At 43.1% G+C, this 25,427-nt stretch overlaps 1 protein-coding gene across 1 annotated transcript in view; it reads left to right on the top strand.

The window, feature by feature from the left end:
* Positions 1-25,427, top strand: part of ARHGAP35 (Rho GTPase activating protein 35) — a 96,166-nt gene that overhangs the window by 51,597 nt on the left and 19,142 nt on the right. The window contains exon 3 of the mRNA XM_035120790.3: positions 1,415-1,559. Within this exon, the coding sequence (XP_034976681.1) occupies positions 1,415-1,559 (145 nt within the window). The remainder of the gene's footprint in view (positions 1-1,414; positions 1,560-25,427) is intronic.

The following is a 25,427-nucleotide window of genomic DNA, read 5'->3' as shown; positions in this document are numbered from 1 at the left end:
CTTCCATCTCTCCCTAAGTGGGCCATTCTGTTTTTCTCTTTGCTGCTTGGTTTGTTTTTCCTGCTTTTGAAGTATAAGTAGAGATGTAAAATTTCCAGAAATTTTGAAGCTTGGGGAAAATAAACCTGTTTTTTCCCGTTTTTTTCTGGGGAAAAAGTGAAAATTTTCGGAAAAATTGAAAAAAAAATGCTACATTAGCACTTATTTTTTCTTTTCCAGTTTGAAAGTCATTCTGTTACTTTAGAAACATAAAATGTGTACAATTTTAATGGGCATAAAATTATCACAACTGCGGTAGCACATTAAAAATATAGTGTATCCAAACAATTATTACAAACAGAATTTACTTTTAAAATAATATTTATTTGTATTTGTAACAAATGGAGCAACAATCTCCTGAACTGTTTACTAGTTTATGTGGAACAAAAAAACTCCACAAAACAATTTTTAAAAATCCAGAAGTAACAATTATTCATATTTCCTCTCCACAGTATTTAATTTTTTGGGAAAAAACAAAAAAGCCTTCAGGAAAAAAAGGGTGGGAAATGGTTCCCCCCCCCAAATTTTCTGGTTTTTTTCTGGCCCTTCACATCTCTAAGTATAAGCTTTCCCTTGGTGCTCCAAGTGAACCTCCGTGGAGCCACGCTCCCCCCCCCCAAAAAAATCACACACTTTTACTCAAAGGCTCACCCGGATAGAGTTTGTGAATCGCTGTCTTGGAATAAACATGTCACTTGACCTGACGCTTTGTGCCTTCCTTGCCTGTTGCTCTTAGCTGTTCTTGGCACATTGTTGCTTGAGAATAGGATTGGTTTAGACAGAAACAATCCTTATTTGTTTGCTGTTCTTTATCCACTGTGGGAAGAAAATACCTGTTGGCTTCACAGCATTTTTTTGTAAGCGAACAAAATGTACCTTGCACCATAGCATTCTAGTTTGGAAGAGGAGGTGCAGAAGGTTTCCTTGTTGGATTTTGTATTTGCTGCTATTTCACTCCCTGCTAGTCAGGTGTAAAAGGTATCTGGTGTTCAAATTATTTTTATTACTGTGAAACTGTTTGTGTAGCATTTGCTGTGGCAGGTGGTATCATTCCAAGTAGTTTATAAATGTTTCCTTTTAAGCTTTATTTTTAAATGTTACCTTTTTATATTTAAAGCATTATATATAGTTGTATGAACTCACATTCTACTTATGTAGCAATAGCAACCATAGCTTTATAGCAAATTGAGCACATATGTATAATAAGAAGCACAGCTTGTTTTTGACTAACAAGTTGTGTCTTTTATCGTCCCAGTTTCTTATATTATTGACCTCTTGGTTACTTAGGTAAAGCCTCATTAAACCCATTGCTTCATTATTTATTGTATAACGTATGTTTCCAACAATATTAACTCTGGTAAATTCTTCTCTACAGAAACCAAAGCCTAAGCCTCGGCCATCTATCACAAAAGCTACATGGGAGAGCAACTATTTCGGGGTGCCTTTGTCCACTGTAGTGACACCAGAGAAGCCCATTCCCATTTTTATTGAGAGATGCATTGAATACATTGAAGCAACAGGTAAGATCTTTGTAGCAAGACATGTTGTTGTTAGTTTATTTCAATGCCACTTCTCATCAACGAAAGCCCCTTGGTTGGTTCAGAAAGAGTATATGGCTCCATTTGCATTTTGTGGGTGGGTGGGCAAAGGTGGGAAACTTACAGTTTAGTAGCTATGAAAGCTCTTGCATGTACCTTAGTTTAGCAGTGTAGCATGTGTGCCTTTGGTCAAACTTTATTGAAGATCATTGATAAAATGTCACTTCAGTTGTGCATTGAATTCTGGGTAAAATGAGCCAGCAATGGATTTCATAGAAAAATGTGGTGGCAGCAATTGATTGCTTTTAAGAACAAAAATAAGCTCCAAATATTATTTATACTAAACACATTCTAAACACCATTTTCTCTTATCTGTATTGGTTTTAAAAGAATTAAAAGGGAATGTTCTACAAACAGATTAGCATCTCCAGAGAAGTGAAACAGTTTATTGTTTCAACAGTATTTGAAGGATATGCCTGCTGTGCTTTGGAGACTTTTAACTTAATGTCGTTTATGCTTGAGCAGTATATAGATGTATTGCATGCTGTTTTATTTTATTTCCTGTTATACCGAGGTACCAGAAAGTTTAGTAGTAGTAGTAGTAGTAGTAGTAGTAGTAGTTATAATAATAATAATAATTTATTATTTATACCCTGCCCATCTGGCTGGGTTTCCCCAGCCACCCTGGGTGGCTTCCAGTAGAATATAAAAACATAATAAAATGTCAAATGTTAAAAGTAACTTGAATTTGCCTGTAGTGGTATTTATCAGGTGTAAAGTATTCCTATTTGATGCTTCTGCATTGCTCTGACAAGATGAATCCCTTCCCACAATGAAGGGCTGCTGTTACTCTGTTGTACTATCAGAACATTTTCAGCTAAAGCAGAGAGCAGCTGTCTTTTGCAGTTCAGCAAGTGGAGAAGGCTTTAAGGGCCTTCATTTTCTTGCTGTGTCTGTAAAATTCCTATACTGTACAGTGGTACCCCGCAAGGCAATTTTTTTGAAGACTCGCAAAACGAAGTCGCCTATGGCCGTGCTTCGCAAGACGAAGCAGCCTCGCGACGGGAAGGGAAGTTGCTGCCGCTTACCTTTAGGACTCCGCTGTCGCGGGCGGGGGTGACGTCCACGGCCGCTGCTTCTGCCTCCTGCTACGGCCTTGCCCTCCTCGGCAGCCATGCCGGCCTCCGCGGCTCCTCCCTGGTGGACTGGCGGGATCCAGCAGGAGCAGCAGCGGGGCTCGCCAGGCAACCCTTGACGGGAACAGCGGCAGCACCTGAAGGAGCGGAGGCTGCGGCGGGAGGAGACCCCTGGCCCTCCTGCTTCCCCCTCCCCAGAACCTTAAAGACTTCCGGCCGTGGCGGGTGATTCGGCGCCCTTTTTTGTGCTTTTTTTTGCCCATAGGAGCGCATTAATTAAATTTCAGTGCATTCCTATGGGAAACCATGCTTCGCAAGACGAAATTATCGCAACACGAAATGACTTGTGGAACGAACTAATTTCGTCTTGTGAGGTACCACTGCATCTCAGAAGATGATGGTGCAGTTTTGGTAGCTCCATTTTGCTTCCTGCACTAATACTTTGAATGCAATATTTCACTCCCAATATTTATTTTCACTCCTCATTTGATTTTTTAGCTCCTTTAAATAATTTGAGAGAGTGCTTGGTTTTTGCTTTGAAATAGTGTGTATGTGCAAAAGCATTATGATTTGGTTTTAGGGTACTTGGAAATAAGTCACTGCAGAGTGAAATTGGTGCATTCTATTCTTTACTATTCTAATGAGAGAATAGACTTTCCTTTTGCCTTTGCAATCAGCTCATGTTACTGCAGATAGGAGCAGAGCTTGGGCAGAGTCCAAGATGCACCTGTCCTGTTAGGTGCAACTTCAGAGCAATGACTGAAAAGCCTTGACTACAAGACATATTTATTCTTACTCAAGATTTTACTACACAAAGAATCTGCCATTTCTCTACCTGAAATGAATACTGCAGCTTTATTGAAAGTTCTCGTGCCTTAGGGTTGAGCTGCAAATGACTCATCTGAGTGGAAAACCTGTCCTATGTGTAAACTTCTTTAGTATTTTTTAACAATGCCAACTTCCCAGAAGTAGATTCAGATGAAATTAGTAAAGTGCTGATTTGTGGTACTGTTCATACTAATATGAGTTATACCAAAGACCTGATATACCTATTAATGGAAATCTCATATACTCCTAGTGAACTTGGTTCTCAGAGTGTATGGATCATTGTGAAGCCATCTATGCACTCAAGGAGGGACTCAGGTTTGCAGAAATACAAAAAATATTGGGGCTGACTTGGAGAGAAAACATAAAATGGGGGTGGAGTGGGGAGGAAAGGTGGGGACTGGAATGGAGTACCCTGGAAAAAGGACATGAATCTTGGAACATGAGTTCTCCAAACATTTTGTTTTGGGTCCTGGAGCTTGTTTGCACAATCAGATATCAGACATACTTTGGGATTTCTGTCCTGAATTAGCACCCTTGTTAACATAGGGCAAATCTCTAGTTTTTTGCTTCCTCCATTTCTCAGGCTTTCAGAGTCACTGGGGTAGTTGTGTGGTTGTTTGGAATTGTAGACTGTGTTCCCTTCTGAATAATTGTGATAATGAATATGTTTGCATACTAAAAACTAAGTCAGGAGTTCCTAATTGGCCAGAGGCATTTCTGCTTTGCTTGTGCCTGACTGAATCCTTTAATAGCCGAAGATAACAGAACAAAATAAGGGGGTTTATAATTCCTTGTCTTGGATTCTCACAATAGATAACAGTGCATCATTAGAGTGAAACAAGTAAGCTTTATTATACCATATCTTAACCTCAACACCCAACCAGAGAGATCCTAGCATTTCGTTTTCAAAAATTAGCCGAGGAAGGGCTGTAACAAACAAATCTGCATCTGAAGGGAGTTTCCCTATGAATTTGGACAGGCTACCAAGCTTTCATGCTGTTGATCTTGGTTCTTAGGTGGTGTTAAGAGGATGTGCTCTTACTGGTCTTCAGCAGTCACAAAGAAAACTAGGAAACAAGTCCTAAGCTATAATATAATTTCGTAAAAAAAACCAGAAGGATTTGTCCATATTGCTACTAAATTAATCATTGACTAAATATGCTTTGCAGTTGCCATGTTTGTGGGTTTCTGTCCTGCTGGTGTAACTGACTGCTTTGTGGTGAAAATGAAGAGATTAATAATGGATTTAAAGGGCCATGGTTCAGTGGCAGAGCATCTGCCTTGCATTCTATCTTCAAGTAGGGATGTGAAAGTCCCTCGTATGAAACCTTGGAGAGCCCCTGCCACACAGTGTAGACAGTGCTAAGATGGAAGGACCAGTTGTCTGACTCTGTACCAGGCAGCTTCAGTCCTATCAATCATTACTAAATATATAAAAGTTCAGCTGTGAATATTGGTAAAAGTTAGGGGAGAGGAAGGGGCTGGGGAACTCATACTCTCTACACATATGCAACTGGCCTGGCTGTCTCATTACTTATATGCTGCTTGGGTGCTGTGCTTGAGACTTAAAAAAGAGAGTGGAGTTAAGCTGCAAGCAGGTACCATCCACCAGTTGCACAGATCAGCGGACTAGCCCTGCTCTGTTGCTTTTCCCATTAGCCAAGTACAGACACCTCTCCCTCCCTGGAGGAGCTCTTACGTTCTTTATTTACAAAGGCAGGGATTTCTGGGCCCTCCTTTTTTGTCCCATGTGCCAGCTGTCACACTGGTCCTTTTAATCAGAAGAAGTATGAACTACACCATACATAACATGATTTTCACCCAGGGAAGGTGAAAAGCATGCCCATTCACAGGCAGCTTGGACAGCATTAAAGTGTTCCTACCCAGCCTCCAAACAGAGGCTGTATGGTGTGGGACACGGCCTTTTATAGCATCTCCTAAGTCCCAGTCTCACAAGGCTGGTAGCAGGCATTCTCATTTGGTCTTGCAATGGCCATGAAATGCTGGCCACCCCAAGACCATACCGGCCCAACATCAGACACTAGCGCTCAGACACTACAGCAGTCCACCTCTTCACTGCTTCCTGCATTTTGGGGAGGGGGAAGGTGTCTTGTGAGATCAGAAAGATGATTCCACATTGCATGTAAAGCTGTTCCCTTCAGCTGCTTTTAACATATTTGGTGGTAATGTATTCAGACAGTGCTGTATAAATAGCTATGAGAACACGATTTTTTTTTTTAGTGCTTCCGTATCTTGTAGTCCCAGCGGGGTGAAATACCCTGTGGATAGCACCACTGTTCTCAGTGCAGACTTCCAAGTGCTGCAATATTCTCCTTTAATCCTGGCTGTGTAGAAATAGAGACCCACCTTTGAAAGTTTGCATTATCAGGACCTCATCCAAGGCTGAAAGACAACTGGATTAGAGTGGGGTATGGAGAAAATGACCTGAATTCTTCTTATTTGAGGAAGTGAGTTTCAGATTGCTTGGTACCACCCTTGTGCTTGGCTGAACAAATATTTCAGATTCCTTGTTGTCAACATATTATTTGAAGAAGCACAGGCTTCTGGTTGCCTGGGATTTTCCTGACAAGCCCAGGAGCAGGGAGCAAACAAGGCTCATAATCCAGGTCCATGGATCTGTACTGGTAACAATACTAAGCATTTAACATTGCATTCCATGGTGCTTCACTTTATTATCTCATTCTAACCCTGAGAGGTTGGCCAGGAGAATCTTTCAGATGGGTATGTATGTGAGACAAAGGACAGTGGCTTGCCTAAGGAAAGCATCATAGAACTTTGGCTTCAAGGCCCCCACCCTCTGGCTACAAACAACCCAGCCTCCTATGCCAAGACAGGATCTGTGAAGAAAAGGAAGTTCTAAAATTAGACGCTTTGGGTTGATGCTGTAACAGGGCACCCACTTGCAGGTGGGTGGGTAAGTTTATGCAGTGGTCCAATCAAGATAATCCTTGTCTTCTGTCTGACTCCAAAGCCATCCAGATTTGCCTCCACCACGAAAGCTTTCATGTGGGTTGCCAAGGTAGTGTTGTGTACATACCTGGGGTTTTGTGGCAGGAAAGATGACACATCTATATTCTAACCTTGCTGCTTGGTAACATAATTAGCTATTGCATGCTTTTAATTGTACATCTTCAGACACTTTCATTTTTGTTGCTAGGACAGTGCTTTTTTATACTAGGGCAGAGGTTTTCAACCTTTTTGAGTCCACGGCTCCCTTGACCAACTACATTCTTTCTGCAGCACCCCTGTAGGGCTCAGAAGCCCAGTTATGTCACCCCCTGCCTGCAGAGCTGGCAGTTTCTCACCCTTTTTTGAACACCCTCCCTTGTGGAGTGTTCGCTCAGCCTCCTCTCCTCTCCCCTCTCATTGGGAGTCCTCTGGACAGCTGCTGCCCCTGGTCTCTGGGCTGTCCCCCCGCCCCGCCCCAAGGAGAGGTGCCTCCTCACCCTGCCCCACAGGGGCCTGGGATTGGTCTGTCCTCAACAGCAAGGGCAAGCAGACTGGCTCCCTCCCTCACCCGCTTACTTGCTTACTCCGAGGCCGCTTCAGCTCCTGGCAACCAGACCCAGAGGCAGCATTTGCCTGGGGAGCTTATAGCCAGGGCTGCTGCAACAAACAGCTGTGCAAACCTTTGGGAGACAGAGATGTGAGAGGGCATCGGAGGAGGGAGGGAAGGGACAGAGGCCAATGTTGCCCATGACACCCCTGGCCATCATTCAAGGCATCCCAGGATGCCATGACACACCGGTTGAAAACCACTGTACTAGGGGAATCCTTCAGATGAATTTGTTTGCTTTTGCAGGGGATTCTAGGCCATGATCTAGGCTTGCTTTCTGTTCTAATGGGGCTTTGCCATCACTGTGCATGAATGTGATCCAGAACACACCTAATATTCTCCTACAGCTACATGTTGTAGAGAAAGATCAGCAGTGATACACAAGCTAGTTTTCAGGGAATCCTGTCTACCATTGCTGATTTCCACCTGAGAGAACCCTAATAAGACTGCATGAAGCCTTAGAGTTATCCAGAACACTGACTGAAAACCAGTAAACAAAATTAAAAGCCAGGATTTGAAAGGGTGGTTGTGGCACAGCGGTTAAAATATTAGGTTTGCATCAGGGAGCCTAGCTTCAGTTTCCTTTTCAGCCATGAAACTCACTGGGAGACCTTGGGCTAGTCACAAATTCTCTGCTTAACCTACTTCAAAGGGTTATAGTGAAGAGATTGGTAGGTGGGTAGAGAGAAATAAATACGTTGCCTTAAGTTCCTTGGAGGAGCATAAATTATGATATCAATAATGCGTAATCTTATTGAACCTGTATCATGAGTCCAGTGGATAAAAAGTGGAATCCTAGTTTTCGGTGATGGCTTAAACCTAATTCACTAGTTTAAAAACCTACCTCATCTAAATGATAGTCTTCCAAACGTCGCTCCTCATCAGCTCACCTCTTTGCTGCATCAATAATTGACATAATGTGCCTGACTGTAGAAGTTCAAACAGAATATGGATTATTTTTATACCTGGAAGCAATGGTAGGTGAAATTGGATAACATCTGTGGACTGTTTTAATATTTAATTATTTTCCAGGTTGATCTTGGAGTCTTAAAAGAAATCCTTGCATATGTGTGTCCCCCTAGGATGAATGCTCTGTGAACCTTGGGGCTAAAACTGCAAAGTATACTTTTTAAGTGAGAGATCTGCTCTCTCCATCACAACAAAAATGAGAAGAGTCTTGTTAGCTACTATGTGGACTAAACTGCTCCCTTAGCCTTCTAGCCTGGTTCCCCCACTTCCTCCTTATAAGGAGGGGTCTTGGCTCTGGTTTCATATTGTGGTATGAGTGGCATTCGCTTGTGGCTTCATGTGGTCACTTGTTGAAACAGTTCATTCTTCGGTGGTTGGAGTTCTGCTTTGTTAACCCACCAAACTACAAGCAAAGTTCTTGATCATGACTAATAACCTAGAAGTTTTTTGTGGGGATGAAGCATCAGCAGGCATTCTTGTTAGGGCAGCATTACAGCACATAGAATCATTTATTTTAACGTGCAAGCTTCAGTCCATCAAGATGTCACTGGCAAAAGATACAGAGCATCTTTGTTCCCCAGAAATAGGCATTTCACAGCGGAAGTTAAAACCTGAAGTTGCAGATAAATGGCTGCTTCAAATCAGATTGTGTGTGTCGCTTATAGTTCTCATTTTATCCTCTGTTATTTTCTGTTGTGGCTGAAAAGTTGGGCTTTTAAAATTTTATATATTGGTAGTTGAGATGCCTTTTTCTTGGCCACACTGATTTGGTAAAACAGCTGAAGGCTTTTGAGTGAGCACATGAATTTATCACTTTTAATTTTCTATACCCTGTGGAAGTTTCTCTTCTGAAAAACATTTCTCCCTGCAGATCGATAGACCTTTAGAAAGCAGATTGGCAGCGGAGCCTCTGAACCCAATTTATTCTCTGGGAAATTTGATTTATTCTCAGACATGGTTAGCTGCCTTGTGGCATGTAGCAGTGCTAAGGAAAAGTTCTGAATGGAGAGAGTAATCAAGAATGGCTACTGGTCCCCGATGGTAAAGTATTGCTGGGCATAAAATCTAAGGTCCCAAGGAAGTAACGGTTTTGAAATTGGATCACAGTCCTAGCTTCCTGTTTTTTCACTAGCAGGTTTTCCTTGAAATTTAATAACTGAATGACAGGTCACAAAAATAGCCTGAGTCACTGCAAGATTTTCATCCTTTGTTTACATTTGTAACCAACATTTTCTGCAGACTGGAATTTATGTTTGGATAAGCCAGGGGTGCACAACTTGCACCCCTCCAGATGTTTCTGGACTACAACTCCCATCAGCCCAGCCAGCATAGCCAGTAATCGGGGATGATGGGAGTTGTAGTCCAGAAACATCCAGAGAGCCGCAGGTTGTGCACCCCTGCAAATGCAATTCTACAAACCTTGTGTATTTAAGATGCTTCTATGTGAACCAGAATTACCCTCATCTTTTTTATTATTTCTTTTATTTTTTGTAAATAGCATGGCATATTTGAGCAGATTCTGGTCTGGAAGCACTCCTCTCCCCCCAACTCCAAAATGAACTGACCTGGAACAGATTTTTGTAATTCTCCTCCTGCCTCCAATGAATTTATGAATGCCTGCTGTATGAGGGGGAAAGTTACCGTATGTTGAAAGCCCTCTTCCTTCCCACCCATTCATCTAAACCTTGATTCCTACAGAAGCAAAGTGTGTCTCCTATCCTCACTTAGTCCAATGTTCCCTCTTGCGTTATACCCTTAATACTAACTTTCATTTGTTACTTGGGTTTAGTCAGACGTGACGTTTATAAACTGGATGGTTGTGCATGTGCTCCTATTCCGAACGCATCTAAACTGTGGATGAGGCAGCCTATGGTTCATTTGGATGCTTTTTCGGTTCTACCTCAGGCCGGGGTGTGTGGGTGGGTCATATGTGGACCTCCAGGCCTCTGTCTAGTCCTTGGGACTTACACCCCATCATCCGTCACCAGCCTTACTTCATACTCCCCTTCAGCGTTTTTACCTACCGGTAGCTATAATATCATATGCAAATGCGAACCATTAATGCCTCTTGCTTTTCTGGATGGAGAATAGAGGTGTGGGTATAGAAAGTAGCCTGCTGTACCATGATGAGTGTTACACTCAATTCTCCACTAGTTTTGCCTTAGTGCTCCCCACTCTGAGAATGTGGTTGCTGGACGGGAATGCGGCCCTCTGCTGTAAAGGGTACCCCACCCATCTTAAGACAGAGAACCTTGCAAAACGTCTCTTGGTAATAAATGCTAAACAGGTAATAACTTTGCTTGAAATACAGAAAACAATTTAGAAATTTACGTTTAATATATTAGCACACTTTCAGATTTGGACTGAATTAGTGTGGGCCATTTGGTTCATACACACAGACTTGGTGCTGCCTTAAGTTTTGAATGCCAGAAGACTGCATTGAAGGTGCAGAATAATTTTATGCTGCTTGGCAATTCCTGCTTTTTCCTAAATCAGCATCCCTTTCTCTGTTAATATGCAATACTCAGTTATGGTGCTAACATTATCAGCATGTATGTATTCTAAAAACAGTGTGGTAATTTGAGAGTACAGTGGTACCTCTGAATACACACACCCCTGGTTGTGTATCCTTCAGGATGCAAACACGGCAAACCTGGAAGCATTTTTCTGGGTTTTGCCGCACATGCATAGAAGTTCTCTACCGTGCCGCATGCATGTGCAGAACAGGCACCTCCGGTTGCGAATTCTTCGGGATCTGATTGGAGCTCTGGAACAGATCCCGTGCGCAACTGGAGGTACCACTGTATTACCCCTAATCATGAACTTCAGTATCTCTTAGGGTGTTTCCAGCAACAAACATGAGCCCGTATCCAAACAGCTGTGCAATCAGTTTCATGTGCCTAGAGGACTTTCGACTTCTGTCTCTGAACATCAGTCGTGTGTGCCACATGACAAAGCACCTTATTGATTTTGAAGCAAAATTTCTAATGCAGTTTGATATGGCTGTGAGAAACTGTCTGCTTCTCAGAAGAAAGAAAGAAGCTCTTGGGTTCCAACTATATGTTGTTGCTTTTCCTTAGCTTGCATCAAGCGAGTTTGAATAAGTAGGGGGCTGGTCTTGACATAAGTAGCTAAGATTTTGGGGCTGTGTTCTTGTTTCAGTACATCATGAATGAGTGTAATATAATGCCTGGTTGGACCCTGTAGATCAGGGGTGTCAAACTCAAATTCATCGGGGGCCGCATCAGCAGTTTGGTCAAAGGGCCGGTTGTATCTGTAGGACTATGTGTCCACTCTTTATTCTCATAAATTATTGTCACTGCATTCAATTATTACTGTTTTTTGTAATAATGTAAGTAATAATTAGCTCTGAAAGCAGAAACATAGTCAGAATAATGGCAAGTAGATATTCAAATGTACAATTATTGTAAAATTTATTGAAAAATGATTTTTGGTAACTGCACTAGGTGGTGGAGGCTCGCTAGGGTTTCATGCAGGACCTTTGCAGAGCTACTAGTACCTGGAGATGCTGGGGTCCTTCTGCATGCAGGACAGATGTTCTGCCAGTGAGACACCACCCTTCACCAAAGGGACTGGCTGAGGTTGACTCACTGAAGCTGCTCTCCTGGTTCCAGGGTTTAAGGGCCAGAAGTATAAAGCAGCATCCTATGTTTCTGAGGAGAGGGAGAGGGAGGGGAGGGGAGGGGAGGGGAGGGAGGGAGAAAGAAAGAAAGAAAGAAAGAAAGAAAGAAAGAAAGAAAGAAAGAAAGAAAGAAAGAAAGAAAGAAAGAGAAAAGAGGGAGTGGGAGGGAGAGAGGAAGGAAAGAGGGGAGAGAAAGAAGAGTAGGAAATAAGGAAGGGAATAAAGAAGGAAAGAAAAAGAAGGAGAGAAGACGGAAAGGGAGAAAGAAGGAAGGAAGTAGAGGGAACGAAAGAATAAGAATGAGGGAGAGGAAGAAAGTTGAGAAGGAAGGAAGGAAGGAAGGAAGGAAGGAAGGAAGGAAGGAAGGAAGGAAGGAAGGAAGGAAGAAAAGAGGGAGCAGGAGGGAGAGAGGAAGGAAAGAGGTGAAAGAAAGAAGAGTAGGAAAGAAGGAATAAAGAAGGAAAGAAAAAGAAAGAGGGAGAGAAGACAGAGATAAAGAAGGAAGGAAGGAGAGGGAAAGAAAGAATAAGAACGAGAGAGAGGAAGAAAGAAAGGGAAGGGGGGGTCGCCGCCTTGATTCAGTGCCAGAAAAGAGCGCGAAGGGACCCAGGGGCAAAAAGCATTTCCCCGGCCCCAGCTGTTTGTCAGCGCTTTGTTGGCGCGGCGCTTCAGCAGCAAGGTCCCACTGCTGGGTCCCGCTGGCTGGGGCGCTCGGCGGGCCACATGACGAGGTCTGGCGGGCCGGATTTGGCCCCCGGGCCTTGTGTTTGACACCCGTGCTGTAGATCCACAGCTGCAGAGTTTGATACTTGAACAGCTGTGTGTGCGTGGAAAGCTCTGTGGAAGGTGCTGGACAGGTACTTTATTACCTAATAGCTTAAGAATTTCTTTATGCTGTTCTCAATAGGTTTTAAAAAGAATCATAGGAATCTTAACTTCATCCTTCAAACCCCAGACACCCCTTTTAAGTGTTTTGTGATGAGGTAGTGGTTGTGAAAATGTAGGCAGGTTCTGCTTTGAGGGTCAGATTTATTGCCCATATCCCACATTTCCTCCTTGAGGGAAACGCAAAGTAGCTAACAGAAAAACAGAAAACGAATTTACACAAAACATAAGAATGAAAGTCAGTTTGTCAAAGCATAAAAATATAAGGAAAGTCAAATCTCAATTGATGTCAAAAAATCCAACAAATCTGTCCAATTTCTAGCAGGAGTTGATTCAACAAAAAAGGTCCTCCTTCTGTTCTTAATATCACCACCCCATGTCCCCATACTTGGTCTCATTTGTATGGTGGTGGGAGCTCTCTGGTATTCTTCTGATCATGTGACAAATCACAGAGGTCTTTCCCACCTGATCAGCACCCCAATCCTCTCTCCTGGCTGCTACACCTCCTTCAGGCAACAGTGTTTTGACACTGCCTTCAACTTCAAGGACAGTGGCAAGCCCTTTTCCTGCTACTCATGCCAACTCCTAACACTATAGTGGTGGGTACCTCACAGTGTAGCACTTGGTGGGCTTCCCCCCCCCCCCAACTGATGAAATTGGTTAAAAAAAACCAAACAAACACAGTAACTCTCCTTGGGCAAACAGGCATGTCTTCAGATGCCGTGTTTCTCCGAAAATAAGACATCGTCTTATATTTATTTTTCCTAAAGAAAAACAAAAGAACCACTATGTCTTATTTTCAGGGATGTCTTATTTTTCCCCCTCCTCCTGCCGCGGTCGGCATTGCTGCTGCGCCTATCACTACAGGTATGTCTTATTTTCAGGGTATGGCTTATATTCCTTGAATGCTTAAAAATCTTGCTATGGCTTATTTTATGACTACTTCTTAAAATAGGGGAAACAGGGTAGGTCACAAATCAATGTGAATGTATCGACAATCACATGTCAAAAAAATCCTGAGCCAATAATTGTTTTTCCGCTGGGGAGCTAAGCTTGGCTAGTCTGCCCCTGAACTGTCTTCCCTAAAAGAAAATCTGCACTACTTCTTAACACTATAAACCCCTTTAATCGGTGTATTACAAGTGTGTTGCACTATATGATATGTCTAAAACTTGGCATTCATTTTTAGTTTTAAATATTTCTATCCCACCTTTTAAAAAGCATAAAAAACTCAAGGTGATTATCAATATATAAAATAATATAACCCTATTAAAGAATGGTAGTAAGGGAGAGAAACGGCCAAAAAAAGAACCATTAAAAAATTTATATTTGGAAAACAAAAATTCCTGAGAATATTAAAATTTATTACCACAGTAGCATGCATTTGAGGATAAGCAACTTTCCATTCCACTTAGTGAGGTCGTCTTCATGACCTGGGTTACCTTTAGAGCAGTAGCCGCCCATGCTACGTGGCTTCCAGTACCTGCCATGACACTTGCAAAACGTCTCAGTAAATATCCCCTCCAAAATACACAATGCACCAGGAACAGGCCCCCCCCTGCTCAGTTCTTACTTGAACTGGATCAGCCTCTCCTACATTGAACATGCCGACATTGCATTGGATGGCAGGATTGAATCCCTACCCTTCCATACATTTTGAACAGTGTAGAGATGTAAATAACTTTATCACTGTGAGTAAAGGGTGGTAGTGGCTGATGTCGGTGCCTTTTCCCACATTGACGGCTTGTTTTAGGGGGTGGGATATGTCTGCAGCCTTCTTTTGTCCTGCCTCTTTTTCTGCTTTTATTTGCGGTAACCATTTGGTCATGCCCCCACCCCGCCCCAAGCCATTTTGTGCCTAGCATTTACAGGACTTTCTCAAAATTCCAAATGTGTCCATTGGCACAAAGTTTGGCAACCCGGCTGTAGACCAGCGAAGTATTGGCCTGGTGACTTCCATAATGAAAATGCAGGTCTCAAAAGACAAACAGAAAAGCCCAATAACAAAAATAGCACTATCAGACCTCTGCAAACAAGGTTTCGGACAGTTGATAGGAAATGGAAGGAGGGAACTGAGCAGATGGTTTCTATTTCCACAGCCACCAGCTGAAAGAATGTGCACAAGTAGGCAGATAAGTAACCGGACAGCATAATTTAGGCTATAGATGAAGACTTTAAAGTGAAGACAAATAATTGGTTCACTGTCCAAGGGTTATCAAGGCCCATTTTGAATTAGATTGTTTCATGGTCATAGCAATCCTATATATTCTTATTGAACTCAAGTGGATCCTTTTGTAGCAATATCCACACATGATGGGGAGGGGTCTCAACAGGACAGAACCTGAAGTTTGCATAAAAACACCCAAGGGATTGGGGGGTGGGTGCTAAATGGGTATAAAATGCTAACAGTTGGAGATGGAAGATCTGGGGGTGCTGAGAGGGGAATGCGACCAACTCTACTGGAAAATAATACGGCTGACTGGCTGAAATCCTTAACAGGAGTGTTCTACACTGAAACATTTTGTTGAATGTCCCACTTGCTAAGTACCTGTGTAAGGCTTTCAGCTGGAAAATGAGTTCCGTATTTGTGTGTGTGCTTTGAGATTTCTGCCTGGGGCCTATTTGACCAGAATTTATTGTGAATTGCTCTGATTCCAAGAGTCTGTTCAAGCAGTAACTGGTTAGGGTAATTGAGCCAGTTCTTTGGCTGTGTTCAAATAAATAACTCCAGCTGTCCAAGAAAGATTGTTTTTAAACTGGGATATTCCTAGAGGTTGCCCAGGCTGCTGTGCAACTCTTGCCTTGGCCAGCAATCACACCAGCCTAATGGATGGGCAAGGAAGAGGCTGAATTATAACATCATGATAACTTTGCAAACTCATATGTACGCTGGATTCTTTAAGAGATTTCTGCAGGATCTTTAGGAAAGGAAGGAACTCAGTAGTTGATGGATCTCTTGCTGCTAGAGATAACTGGTGAAGTCCTTCAGATTCAGGCCCAAAAATGAGTTTCAGGGGCTTGGTGTAATGCTCACTTCAAAGGAGAGGTAAGTACTAAAAGCTCCCAGATTCTTCTCTAACCACCCACATTGTTAGACCCAAAATGGCTCAAAGCAGGGGGACAGGGGCAAATAGCACCCAGAATTGAAGGCCTTGGAACAGGCGGCTGAAAAGCAGTGGGTTGTTGTTTGCACTCCACCCAGTCTTTCTGGATGCCTTTCTCCAATGATAAGCAATAAGATTATATTAAAACGCTGCCTGCACATCCATACGCCCATGGTGGTGGAGATAAAACCTGCATGAGATCCTTGAGGATGGAAGAGTCCCCTACTGGAGGTAGTTTTTTCCAAGTTGTACTCTTGTACACAAATCAGTGAATGCTATCTCAGTTTTTAGGGGTTTGGGAAATTGTTAGTGAAAATGGGTTTTGGGTAAAACAGCTTCACTTGTCTTTGATCCAACCCAAAGTGCTTCACTTTGGGGAAGGAGGTGATTGGGTGGAAGATGCTCACCTATCTCTGCTTGGCAGGGGGATGGACTGGATGGCCCTTGTGGTCTCTTCCAACTCTATGATTCAAAGTTTCATGACATCTCAAAATCAGTCTTGATGGAACCGTACAGAAGTTGTACCCGATCCTTGTAATAGGTAGAAGTTCTGTTTTAGTCAAGTTGATTGCTTGCTTTAAGTAGATTTAAAGGCAGAAAATAGGAAACTTGGGCACTTATTGTGCATGTTATCTGGCAGCGACCCTCCTTGGTTTCCCCTGTATGAGACATTTTAATTGGAGATGTGGGGATCTTCTGCAAGCAGAGCGAGTACTTCACTATTGATCTAAGGCCTCTTCCCTGATGTACAGTCCAGATGTTCCACCAGTACCGTTGACAAATGATTTTCCTGTGCCAATTTAGCATCTCTAGTCTCACTCTAGTTTAATGTAGCCAGAATCTGTTTTAGTTCTTAAGCCAGGATTAATCTTCATCCATCCCATCTTGTAAATGGATGAAATGGTAAGTAATATTGCAGACTGTTGCTGTTTCCTTGGTGTGTGTTGGAAATGAGTTAAGCTTGATGTTGGCTCCATTTAGTGCTACTTAATGTGATAGCCATGGTCAATTTTGACTGGGTTAAACGAAGAAAACAGTAAGGTGTATTTCAAGGCAATATCTACCTGTAGAGTGGGAAACTATTAAAAACAGCTAAAAATAGGTCTTATTTGTAGTGCCAAGCTTAGGGATAAGAAAATGAATGGCTTGGGACTACTAAAAATGTGGCTTGCAATGCTGTGAGCTCATGCTCCATCTCCCTTCTCCCCCACACATACAAATTACAGTCTCCCTTCTGTCATTTGATTATTGTTATGTTGGCTTTGGCAGAAACACGATTGAAGCTAACCAGGATTGTCCTCGAAATGGTTTGATGGTTTGAATTGGGCTTGCAAACTATGGTTCTTAAAGCAGTCTTTGTTATCTGTAGCCATGTTCAGCCCAACACCTTCCCCCCGTATGTACATCTATATGTGTATCTCCTATTTTTCAATGTAAGATTACAAATTCCAAGTAAAGGATTAGGAGTGCCTGGCGTGCTATGGTCCATGGGGTCACGAAGAGTCGGACACGACTAAACGACTAAACAACAACAACAGGAGAGCTCAGTGGTTGAAGTAGTGTGTGTGTGTGTGTGTGTGTGTGTGTAACTATCTATTTGCTCTAACACTACCATGAATCTAAACAGTAGAACTAACTGTTTATAAACAAGATAGCAGTAAACTTTTGGGTTATTTCTGTGATGTGCTTCTTTGCTTTTGATCAGCCCCTGAAGCCACCTGCAGCTCCTCTGGAAGGTGATCCTGGAACTGCCAGGGGCTAAAAGAGTCTGCCATATACAACCCCAAGAGATCATCATCTTCTTCTTCTTCTTCTTCTTCTTCTTCTTCTTCTTCTTCTTCTTCTTCTTCTTCTTCTTCTTCTTCTTCTTCTTCTTCTTCTTCTTCTTCTTCCAGGGGTCTCAGTGCAGTTCACAGAATAACATCAAAATATAAAACCACAAAATACCTACGGTAATAAAAATAAAAACAACCCAATAACCCCCCAACCATATTTTTAAAGGGCATAGGATGTAAATCGGATCAACCAAAGACCTGGTTAAAAAGGAACTACATCCAAGAGTATTAAAAGAACTGGCAGAGGTGATTTCAGAACCACTGGCAATAATCTTTGAGAATTCCTGGAGAACAGGCGAAGTTCCAGCAGACTGGAGGAGGGCAAATGTTGTCCCTATTTTCAAAAAGGGGAAAAGAGAGGACCCAAACAATTACCGCCCAGTCAGCCTGACATCAATACCAGGAAAGATACTAGAGCAGATCATTAAGCAAACAGTCTGTGAGCACCTAGAAAGAAACTCTGTGATCACTAAAAGTCAGCATGGGTTTCTGAAAAATAAGTCATGTCAGACTAATCTGATCTCATTTTTTGACAGAATTACAAGCCTGGTAGATGAAGGGAATGCTGTGGATGTAGCCTATCTTGATTTCAGCAAGGCCTTTGACAAGGTGCCCCATGATATTCTTGTAAAGAAGCTGGTAAAATGTGGGCTAGACAATGCTACCATACAGTGGATTTGTAACTGGCTTACTGACCGAACCCAAAGGGTGCTCATCAATGGCTCCTCCTCATCCTGGAGAGTAGTGACTACTGGGGTGCCACAGGGTTCTGTCTTGGGCCCAGTCTTATTCAACATCTTTATCAATGACTTGGATGATGGGATTGAGGGCATCCTGAGCAAGTTTGCAGACGACACCAAATTGGGAGCGGTGGCTAATACCCCAGAGGACAGGATCACACTTCAAAATGACCTTAACAGATTAGACAACTGGGCCAAAGCAAACAAGATGAATTTTAACAAGGAGAAATGTAAAGTACTACACTTGGGCAAAAAAAAATGAAAGGCACAAATACAGGATGGGTGACACCTGGCTTGAGAGCAGTACATGTGAAAAGGATCTAGGAGTCTTGGTAGACCACAAACTTGACATGAGTCAGCAGTGTGATGCAGCAGCTTAAAAAGCCAATGCAATTCTGGGCTGCATCAATAGGAGTATAACATCTAGATCTAGGGAAGTAATAGTACCACTGTATTCTGCTCTGGTCAGACCTCACCTGGAGTACTGTGTCCAGTTCTGGGCACCACAGTTCAAGGATACTGACAAGCTTGAACGTGTCCAGAAGAGAGCAACCAAAATGGTCAAAGGCCTGGAAACGATGCCTTATGAGGAACGGCTTAGGGAGCTGGGTATGTTTAGCCTGGAGAAGAGAAGGTTAAGGGGTGATATGATAGCCATGTTCAAATATATGAAAGGATGTCATACGGAGGAGGGAGAAAGATTGTTTTCTGCTGCTCCAGAGAAGCGGACACAGAGCAATGGATTCAAACTTCAAGAAAGAAGATTCCACCTAAACATTAGGAAGAACTTCCTGACAGTAAGAGCTGTTCGGCAGTGGAATTTGCTACCAAGGAGTGTAGTGGAGTCTCCTTTTCTGGAGGTCTTTAAGCAGAGGCTTGACAGGCATATGTCAAGAATGCTTTGATGGTGTTTCCTGCTTGGCAGGGGGTTGGACTGGATGGCCCTTGTGGTCTCTTCCAACTCTATGATTCTATTCAACTCCAGGCACGCCTGGAAGAAGCGGACCATTTGGATCCCTTCCAGTCAGGATTCAGGCCTCATCATGGGACTGAAACTGCCTTGGTCGCACTGGTCGATGATCTCCGGCGGGCTAGGGACAAAGGTAAGAGCTGTTTCCTTGTTCTGCTGGATCTCTCAGCGGCTTTTGACACCATCGACCATAACATCCTTCTGGACCGTCTAGAGGGCTTGGGAGCTGGGGGCACTGTCATGCAGTGGTTCCGCTCCTTCCTCCTGGGCCGTGTTCAGAAAGTGGTGGTGGGGGATGAGTGTTCAGACCCCTGGGCGCTCACTTGTGGGGTGCCTCAGGGTTCTGTCCTCTCCCCCATGCTTTTTAACATCTATATGCAGCCACTGGGAGAGATCATCAGGGGGTTTGGGCTGGGTGTCCATCAGTATGCTGATGATACCCAGCTCTACCTCTCTTTTAAATCAGAACCAGTGAAGGCGGTGAAGGTCCTGTGTGAGTGCTTGGAGGCGGTTGGAGGATGGATGGCGGCTAACAGATTGAGATTGAATCCTGACAAGACAGAAGTACTGTTTGTGGGGGACAGGAGGCGGGCGGGTGTGGAGGACTCCCTGGTCCTGAATGGGGTAACTGTGCCCCTGAAAGACCAGGTGCGCAGCCTGGGAGTCATTTTAGACTCACAGCTGTCCATGGAGGCACAGGTCAACTCCGTGTCCAGGGCAGCTGTTTATCAGCTCCATCTGGTACGCAGGCTGAGTCCCTACCTGCCCAGTGACTGTCTCTCCAGAGTGGTGCATGCTCTAGTTATCTCTCGCTTGGACTACTGCAATGCGCTCTACGTGGGGCTACCTTTGAAGGTGACCCGGAAACTACAACTAATCCAGAATGCGGCAGCTAGACTGGTGACTGGGAGCGGCCGCCGAGATCACATAACACCGGTCCTAAAAGACCTACATTGGCTCCCAGTACGTTTCCGAGCACAATTCAAAGTGTTGGTGTTGACCTTTAAAGCCCTAAACGGCCTCGGTCCGGTATACCTGAAGGAGCGTCTCCACCCCCATCGTTCTGCCCGGACACTGAGGTCCAGCTCCGAGGGCCTTCTGGCGGTTCCCTCATTACGAGAAGCCAAGTTACAGGGAACCAGGCAGAGGGCCTTCTCGGTAGTGGCACCCACCCTGTGGAATGCCCTCCCACTAGAGGTCAAAGAGAACAATTACCAGACCTTTAGAAGGCATCTCAAGGCAGCCCTGTTTAGGGAAGCTTTTAATGTTTGATGGATTTCTGTATTTTATAATTTCTGTTTTTTTTTGGAAGCCGCCCAGAGTGGCTGGGGGAACCCGGCCAGATGGGCGGGGTATAAATAATAAATTATTGAGGCTTCCGGATTCAGCGCCAGAGGCTTCCGGATTCAGCGCCAGCGTCGATCGGCGGGGTTTCGTCTCGTCTCCGAGACGGCCCGTCTCTGCTAGGAGTGGGGAGGGCAGCGAGAGCAACGCTGCGCCCCTTAGAACCTCGGGAAGGGCGTCCCGAGGGCAATTTGCTCGGCACAGACCCAATCCGGACTCCCCAACTCTTCGGTTAGCTCTAATAAGAGCTCCGGAGCGAGGAGGGTAGAAGTCGCGGGGGCCATTTTGAGCGGCAACGTTATTCTAGCAGGGAGAAGCTTCAAGCCGAAGGCGGAGAGCGCTGGATTCTTCCGAAAATAAAACGATTGGAAAAGACTGTAAGTAACCTCACGATTTGGATTATAAAACAATTTGGTCTGGGAGAGAGGGGAGAAAAGAGGAAGCCACCCCCCCCCACGGCAACAAAGAGACAGTAAATAGAAACCCGAAGCCATAAACAGAAGATTTGTAATTCAAAAGGATCCCTCAAAGGCATCAAAGAGAATATCCCCTTTGATGCAGGGTGAAAAGGGGAGAGAGACTGTGGTTTATGACTGCCCTGCAGCAATGAGGTAAAGCCTAAGAAAAACCTTTCTTTCCCTCGGGAGCCGGCAGCCTAGGCAATTCAGTGAGTTGATCAGGATTTATAAGTCAATTTTTACTTCACTTTGTATTTCTGGACTTTGTGGAATTTCTTTTTTGGCTTAAGTGCTTGTGAAATGTGAGTTCGAACTTTATTGTTAACAAGACTTGAAGAATGCAGCCAGCTTGTTAAAATGGAGTCGAGAAAATAAACTGTGATCATATTCCACCCCACGTGATAAGTTTTGACCTTGGCAGGACTGAAATATGTCAACAAAAAAGTGTTCCCCTGAGTTCCAGCGGTCTGTTTTGACCTTAATGTGGGAAACAAGAATAGAGTTATGTCAAGAGGAGACACGACGACAGGAGTTACAGCAGAAATTTCAGGAGGTGATGGCGGAATATGATTTTCTAGGAGATGAAGCTTTTGACACTGAAAAAGAGCAATGTGAGAATGACAATGATGGGGAAGGAAAAGATGAAGATGAGGACTGTGATGATTCAACACAAAATGAAACACACCATGAAAAAAATGATGACTCTACTCTACAAAAAGTTGGATGGAGTGCCCTGTCTTTGAGGGGGGCACGATTGGTATTATTGGAACTCCAGAACGCCCACAGGGAAGAAGGAAAAAATATGCAGAGAAGAGAAGAAATTCAGGGGTCCTGTATGGTGACCTGGATGGCAAGAGACTGTAAACAGGGGGTGGGGTGAAGGGAAAGTGATGTTGTGATTATAAGGATGGATTAACAGGTTTATAACTGGTCTGCTGATTTTGGAATTTGCTGGATTGGGGGGGGTGGAGCCGGTAATCGGGGATGTAAGGTTAAATTGAGAATAGTTATAGATTTAAAAGTGAATGGATTTTGGAAAATGTGAAAATATGGAGGCTTATAGAGGGAGAAAAAAAAAATTAGGCACGGGAAGAGAAAATGGGAGTTTGAATTTTCAGTGATTTGAATATTAGATGAAAATGTTAACAATTGATTTATAAGTTGTATAAGATACAAAGGTGTATTTTTATAAAGTAAGAAACTGTTGCAGATGATAAAAAAGGGATGAAAACCGGGGAAGGGGGGGAGGGGAAGCCCATAAAATATGGTTTTTCAACTATGAATGCAAGAAAAATTTTTCTGTTTTGTATTGTTTTTTTCTTTTTCTTTTTTTTCTTCGCCCTTTCTTTTTCCCCTTTTTTTCCTATTTCTATTTTTCTCTTTTTTTGGTATAACAATAGATGGTTGGATGGATGTCCTCCTGCGTACTGCCCTGGTTTGCTGGAGCTCCCTGGTGGCAGGGGGGGGCTTTGGGGTCAGGGGAGGGGGAGGAGGACAGAAATCCAAGCATAAAATGGACCATTTCTGACTGTTCACAAACATGGGATACTTCTGTGGCAGGGGAGGACCCATGTGGGTGGGTAGGAAGGAGGTGGAAAAGGGGTTTAAGTATGTACCGTTTTTTTGTTTTTTTGTATTTTGTAAAATTAATAAAAAGTATGTTTAAAAAAAAAATAATAATAAATTATTATTATTATTATTATGAATGTTTTTGCCAGGCACCTAAAGGTGTATAATGAAGGCGCCAGGCGAACTTCCTTGGCGATAGCATTCCACAGACAGGGAGCCACTGCAGAGAAGGCCCCGTTCTTGTGTTGCCACCCTCTGGACCTCTTGCGGAGGAGGTACATGAAGGAGGGCCTCAGAAGATGATCTCAGGGTTAGGGTAGGTTCATAAGGAAAGAGGCAGTCCTTGAGGCATTGCAGTCCTGAGCTGTTTAAGGCTTTATAGGTCAAAACCTATACAGTGGTACCTTGGTTTACAACCACAATCCATTCCGGAGGTCCGTTTGTAAACCAAAACAGCTTGTAACTCAAGGCGCGTTTTCACCAATGGGGCCTCCCAAAAAAAATTGTTCATAATCGGAAAAAAAAGGTTGTAATCCAAAAAAAAAAAAGGTTGCAAACCAGGACACGCACTTCTGGGCTTGATGTGTTTGTAATCCAAAACATATGCAAACCAAAACGTATGCAAACCCAAGGTACAACTGTATATAAGAAGTGTGTGTGAGAAGAATGTGAATGAATGGTAGATAAAAGCTTTGTGTGGATTTTCATTGTAAAGCTCTTGAGAGTTAGTGTGTCAGGGCTTGTGGAATGTTGGACTGCAGAAACCTACTTCCATATCCCTGCTTGCCCACTAAACTCACTGGGTGACCTTGAGCCAGAATATCTCTTGGCCTAACAAACGTGGAAGTGGCTGTGAAGAAAATTGAGCAAGGACGGGGAAGAGCCATATACATTGACTTGTGCCCTATCAAAGAATTGTGGGATATAAACATAATGAGCTCCTTTGGGAGTTGATCTTGACTCTAAAAGCGAAATATACATATAAGACAATATAATTGCTAGTGTTATTGGCTCCCAGTTGATTGCTTTGAATCCTGGGTGGTGATGGTGAGGGGCTTGTGCTGTACATAATAGTTATGCATCTAGATGCTGAGTATTGCAGGGGGAAAGCATTTGTGAAATCATCAGAGCATCATCAAAATGTAAATTCAAAATGGGGTTTGGCTTGGAAAGCCTTTCCTACTTGTTAGCTGGCTGGGAATAGGGAACTACTAAATTGGCAAAAGTCCCCCAGTGGCTCTTATCGTTCCTGAAGTTACTTTTTTATGCGTTTGCAATTATGCTTTTTGCCAGCCAGTGACATTTGTCTTGCTTTATCCAAGTACTTTGATACGTTGGGACAAGAGAAACCGTAGTTCTGATGGCTGATTTATACACATCAGCAGAACTATCAGGAGGAGTCTTTGTCACCAGAAAGTTGAAAAGGAGCTGGCAGCTCCATGAGGCCCCATCAAATATCTGCATGCTGTTGTAATTTACTTGGAATGCATTTTTGCAGAAACAGATACGGTGACATGGATCTTTTTATTAAGGGAAATGTGTGCTTTATATGTATATATTTTTAAAAGCCTTACTGAAAAACCAAAATCTTTTTGAACCAACCCCCACTCCCACCCCCCGCCACTGTTATGGGAATCCCCAAATCTGTGACTGAAATTATACAAATAAGACAACAGGACCACTGTTTTGGTTGTTTTTGGTGCAAAATATATCACTTCGTTTGGAGCTCTGTTTGGAGTAAGGAAGGATAACAAGTGTGGGGTATTGCAGACAGACAGTTGGTGCATTGGGAAAGAGATGAAGAGTGAAGACTTGGTGAGTTGCTGAGAACCAATCACACCAAGGAAAGTGTTTTCCAAGGGAGCGCCCCCCCCAGTGCTATCACAAATGCCTTATACCAGGAGAGCTCCCTGTTTCAATATAATAGAGGGGGGAGTTGGGAGGTGATTGAATTTTGACTTGGTTTCTATTCCTTTATTGTAGGTTGCTTTGAGGGCCCTGCGGGCCAAAAAATGGCCTGCATATTACATAAAATGCTCAGCAGGTACCCTCTCATTTATTGGCTGTGATTCCAATAAACACTTGTCAGATTGCTTAAGAAGATGTGTGGGAATGAGTGGTTCTTGCTTATATTGGCTGCTGGGTACACAGGCTTATTCTGGGACCCCTTTCTACTTTGTTATTCTTAGAAAATAATTAACTTTATTAGAACAAAAAAGATACCTTAATCATCGACAGGTGATGCTATTTTTTTAAATTAACCGTTACAATGGAACAATAAAATTCAACTTTTGAACGATGCTAGGTAAGGTTTCTATAGAGGTAGATGCTTCACTGAACAATCCTTATCTTTGTCTTTTATCCTGAAACACCAAAGTCAGCATACAGGTGAACAGTTTAATGCTGCCATTTTTTCTTTTCTTTGTTGGAGTTATTGAATCATTCTTATTATAATTGGTTTGTATTCTATTATATTTGTTTTATATTTTTAATGATGTAAACCACGCTGGAGCTTATTGATCAAGGGTGGTATACAAAGCTAATAAACAAAATCTAAAGCAGAAAATTGTGTCCCCTTTTGGAGAAGCCTATAGTTACAGCAAGTGGGCAATAGAAGAAGCTTTCCATGCTCATTGACTTTCCCTCAACTGCTTCAGGGCTGAGGGGCAAGCTTCCTTCACTTGTGTCCTTGGACACCATGTTGCAATGAAATAGTTGAGCTGCCACCTTAAACAATGGCATGATTGACTTTATGGGATGCAGTGTGGCCAGTGTCAATGGTCAGTGTGCCA

Source organism: Zootoca vivipara, chromosome 6 (assembly GCF_965207765.1).
Source record: "Zootoca vivipara chromosome 6, rZooViv2.hap1.1, whole genome shotgun sequence".
NCBI classification, from domain to species: Eukaryota; Metazoa; Chordata; class Lepidosauria; order Squamata; family Lacertidae; genus Zootoca; species Zootoca vivipara.
The sequence above is the reverse complement of the archived record's forward strand: the minus strand, read 5'-3'. Positions and strand labels throughout refer to the sequence as shown.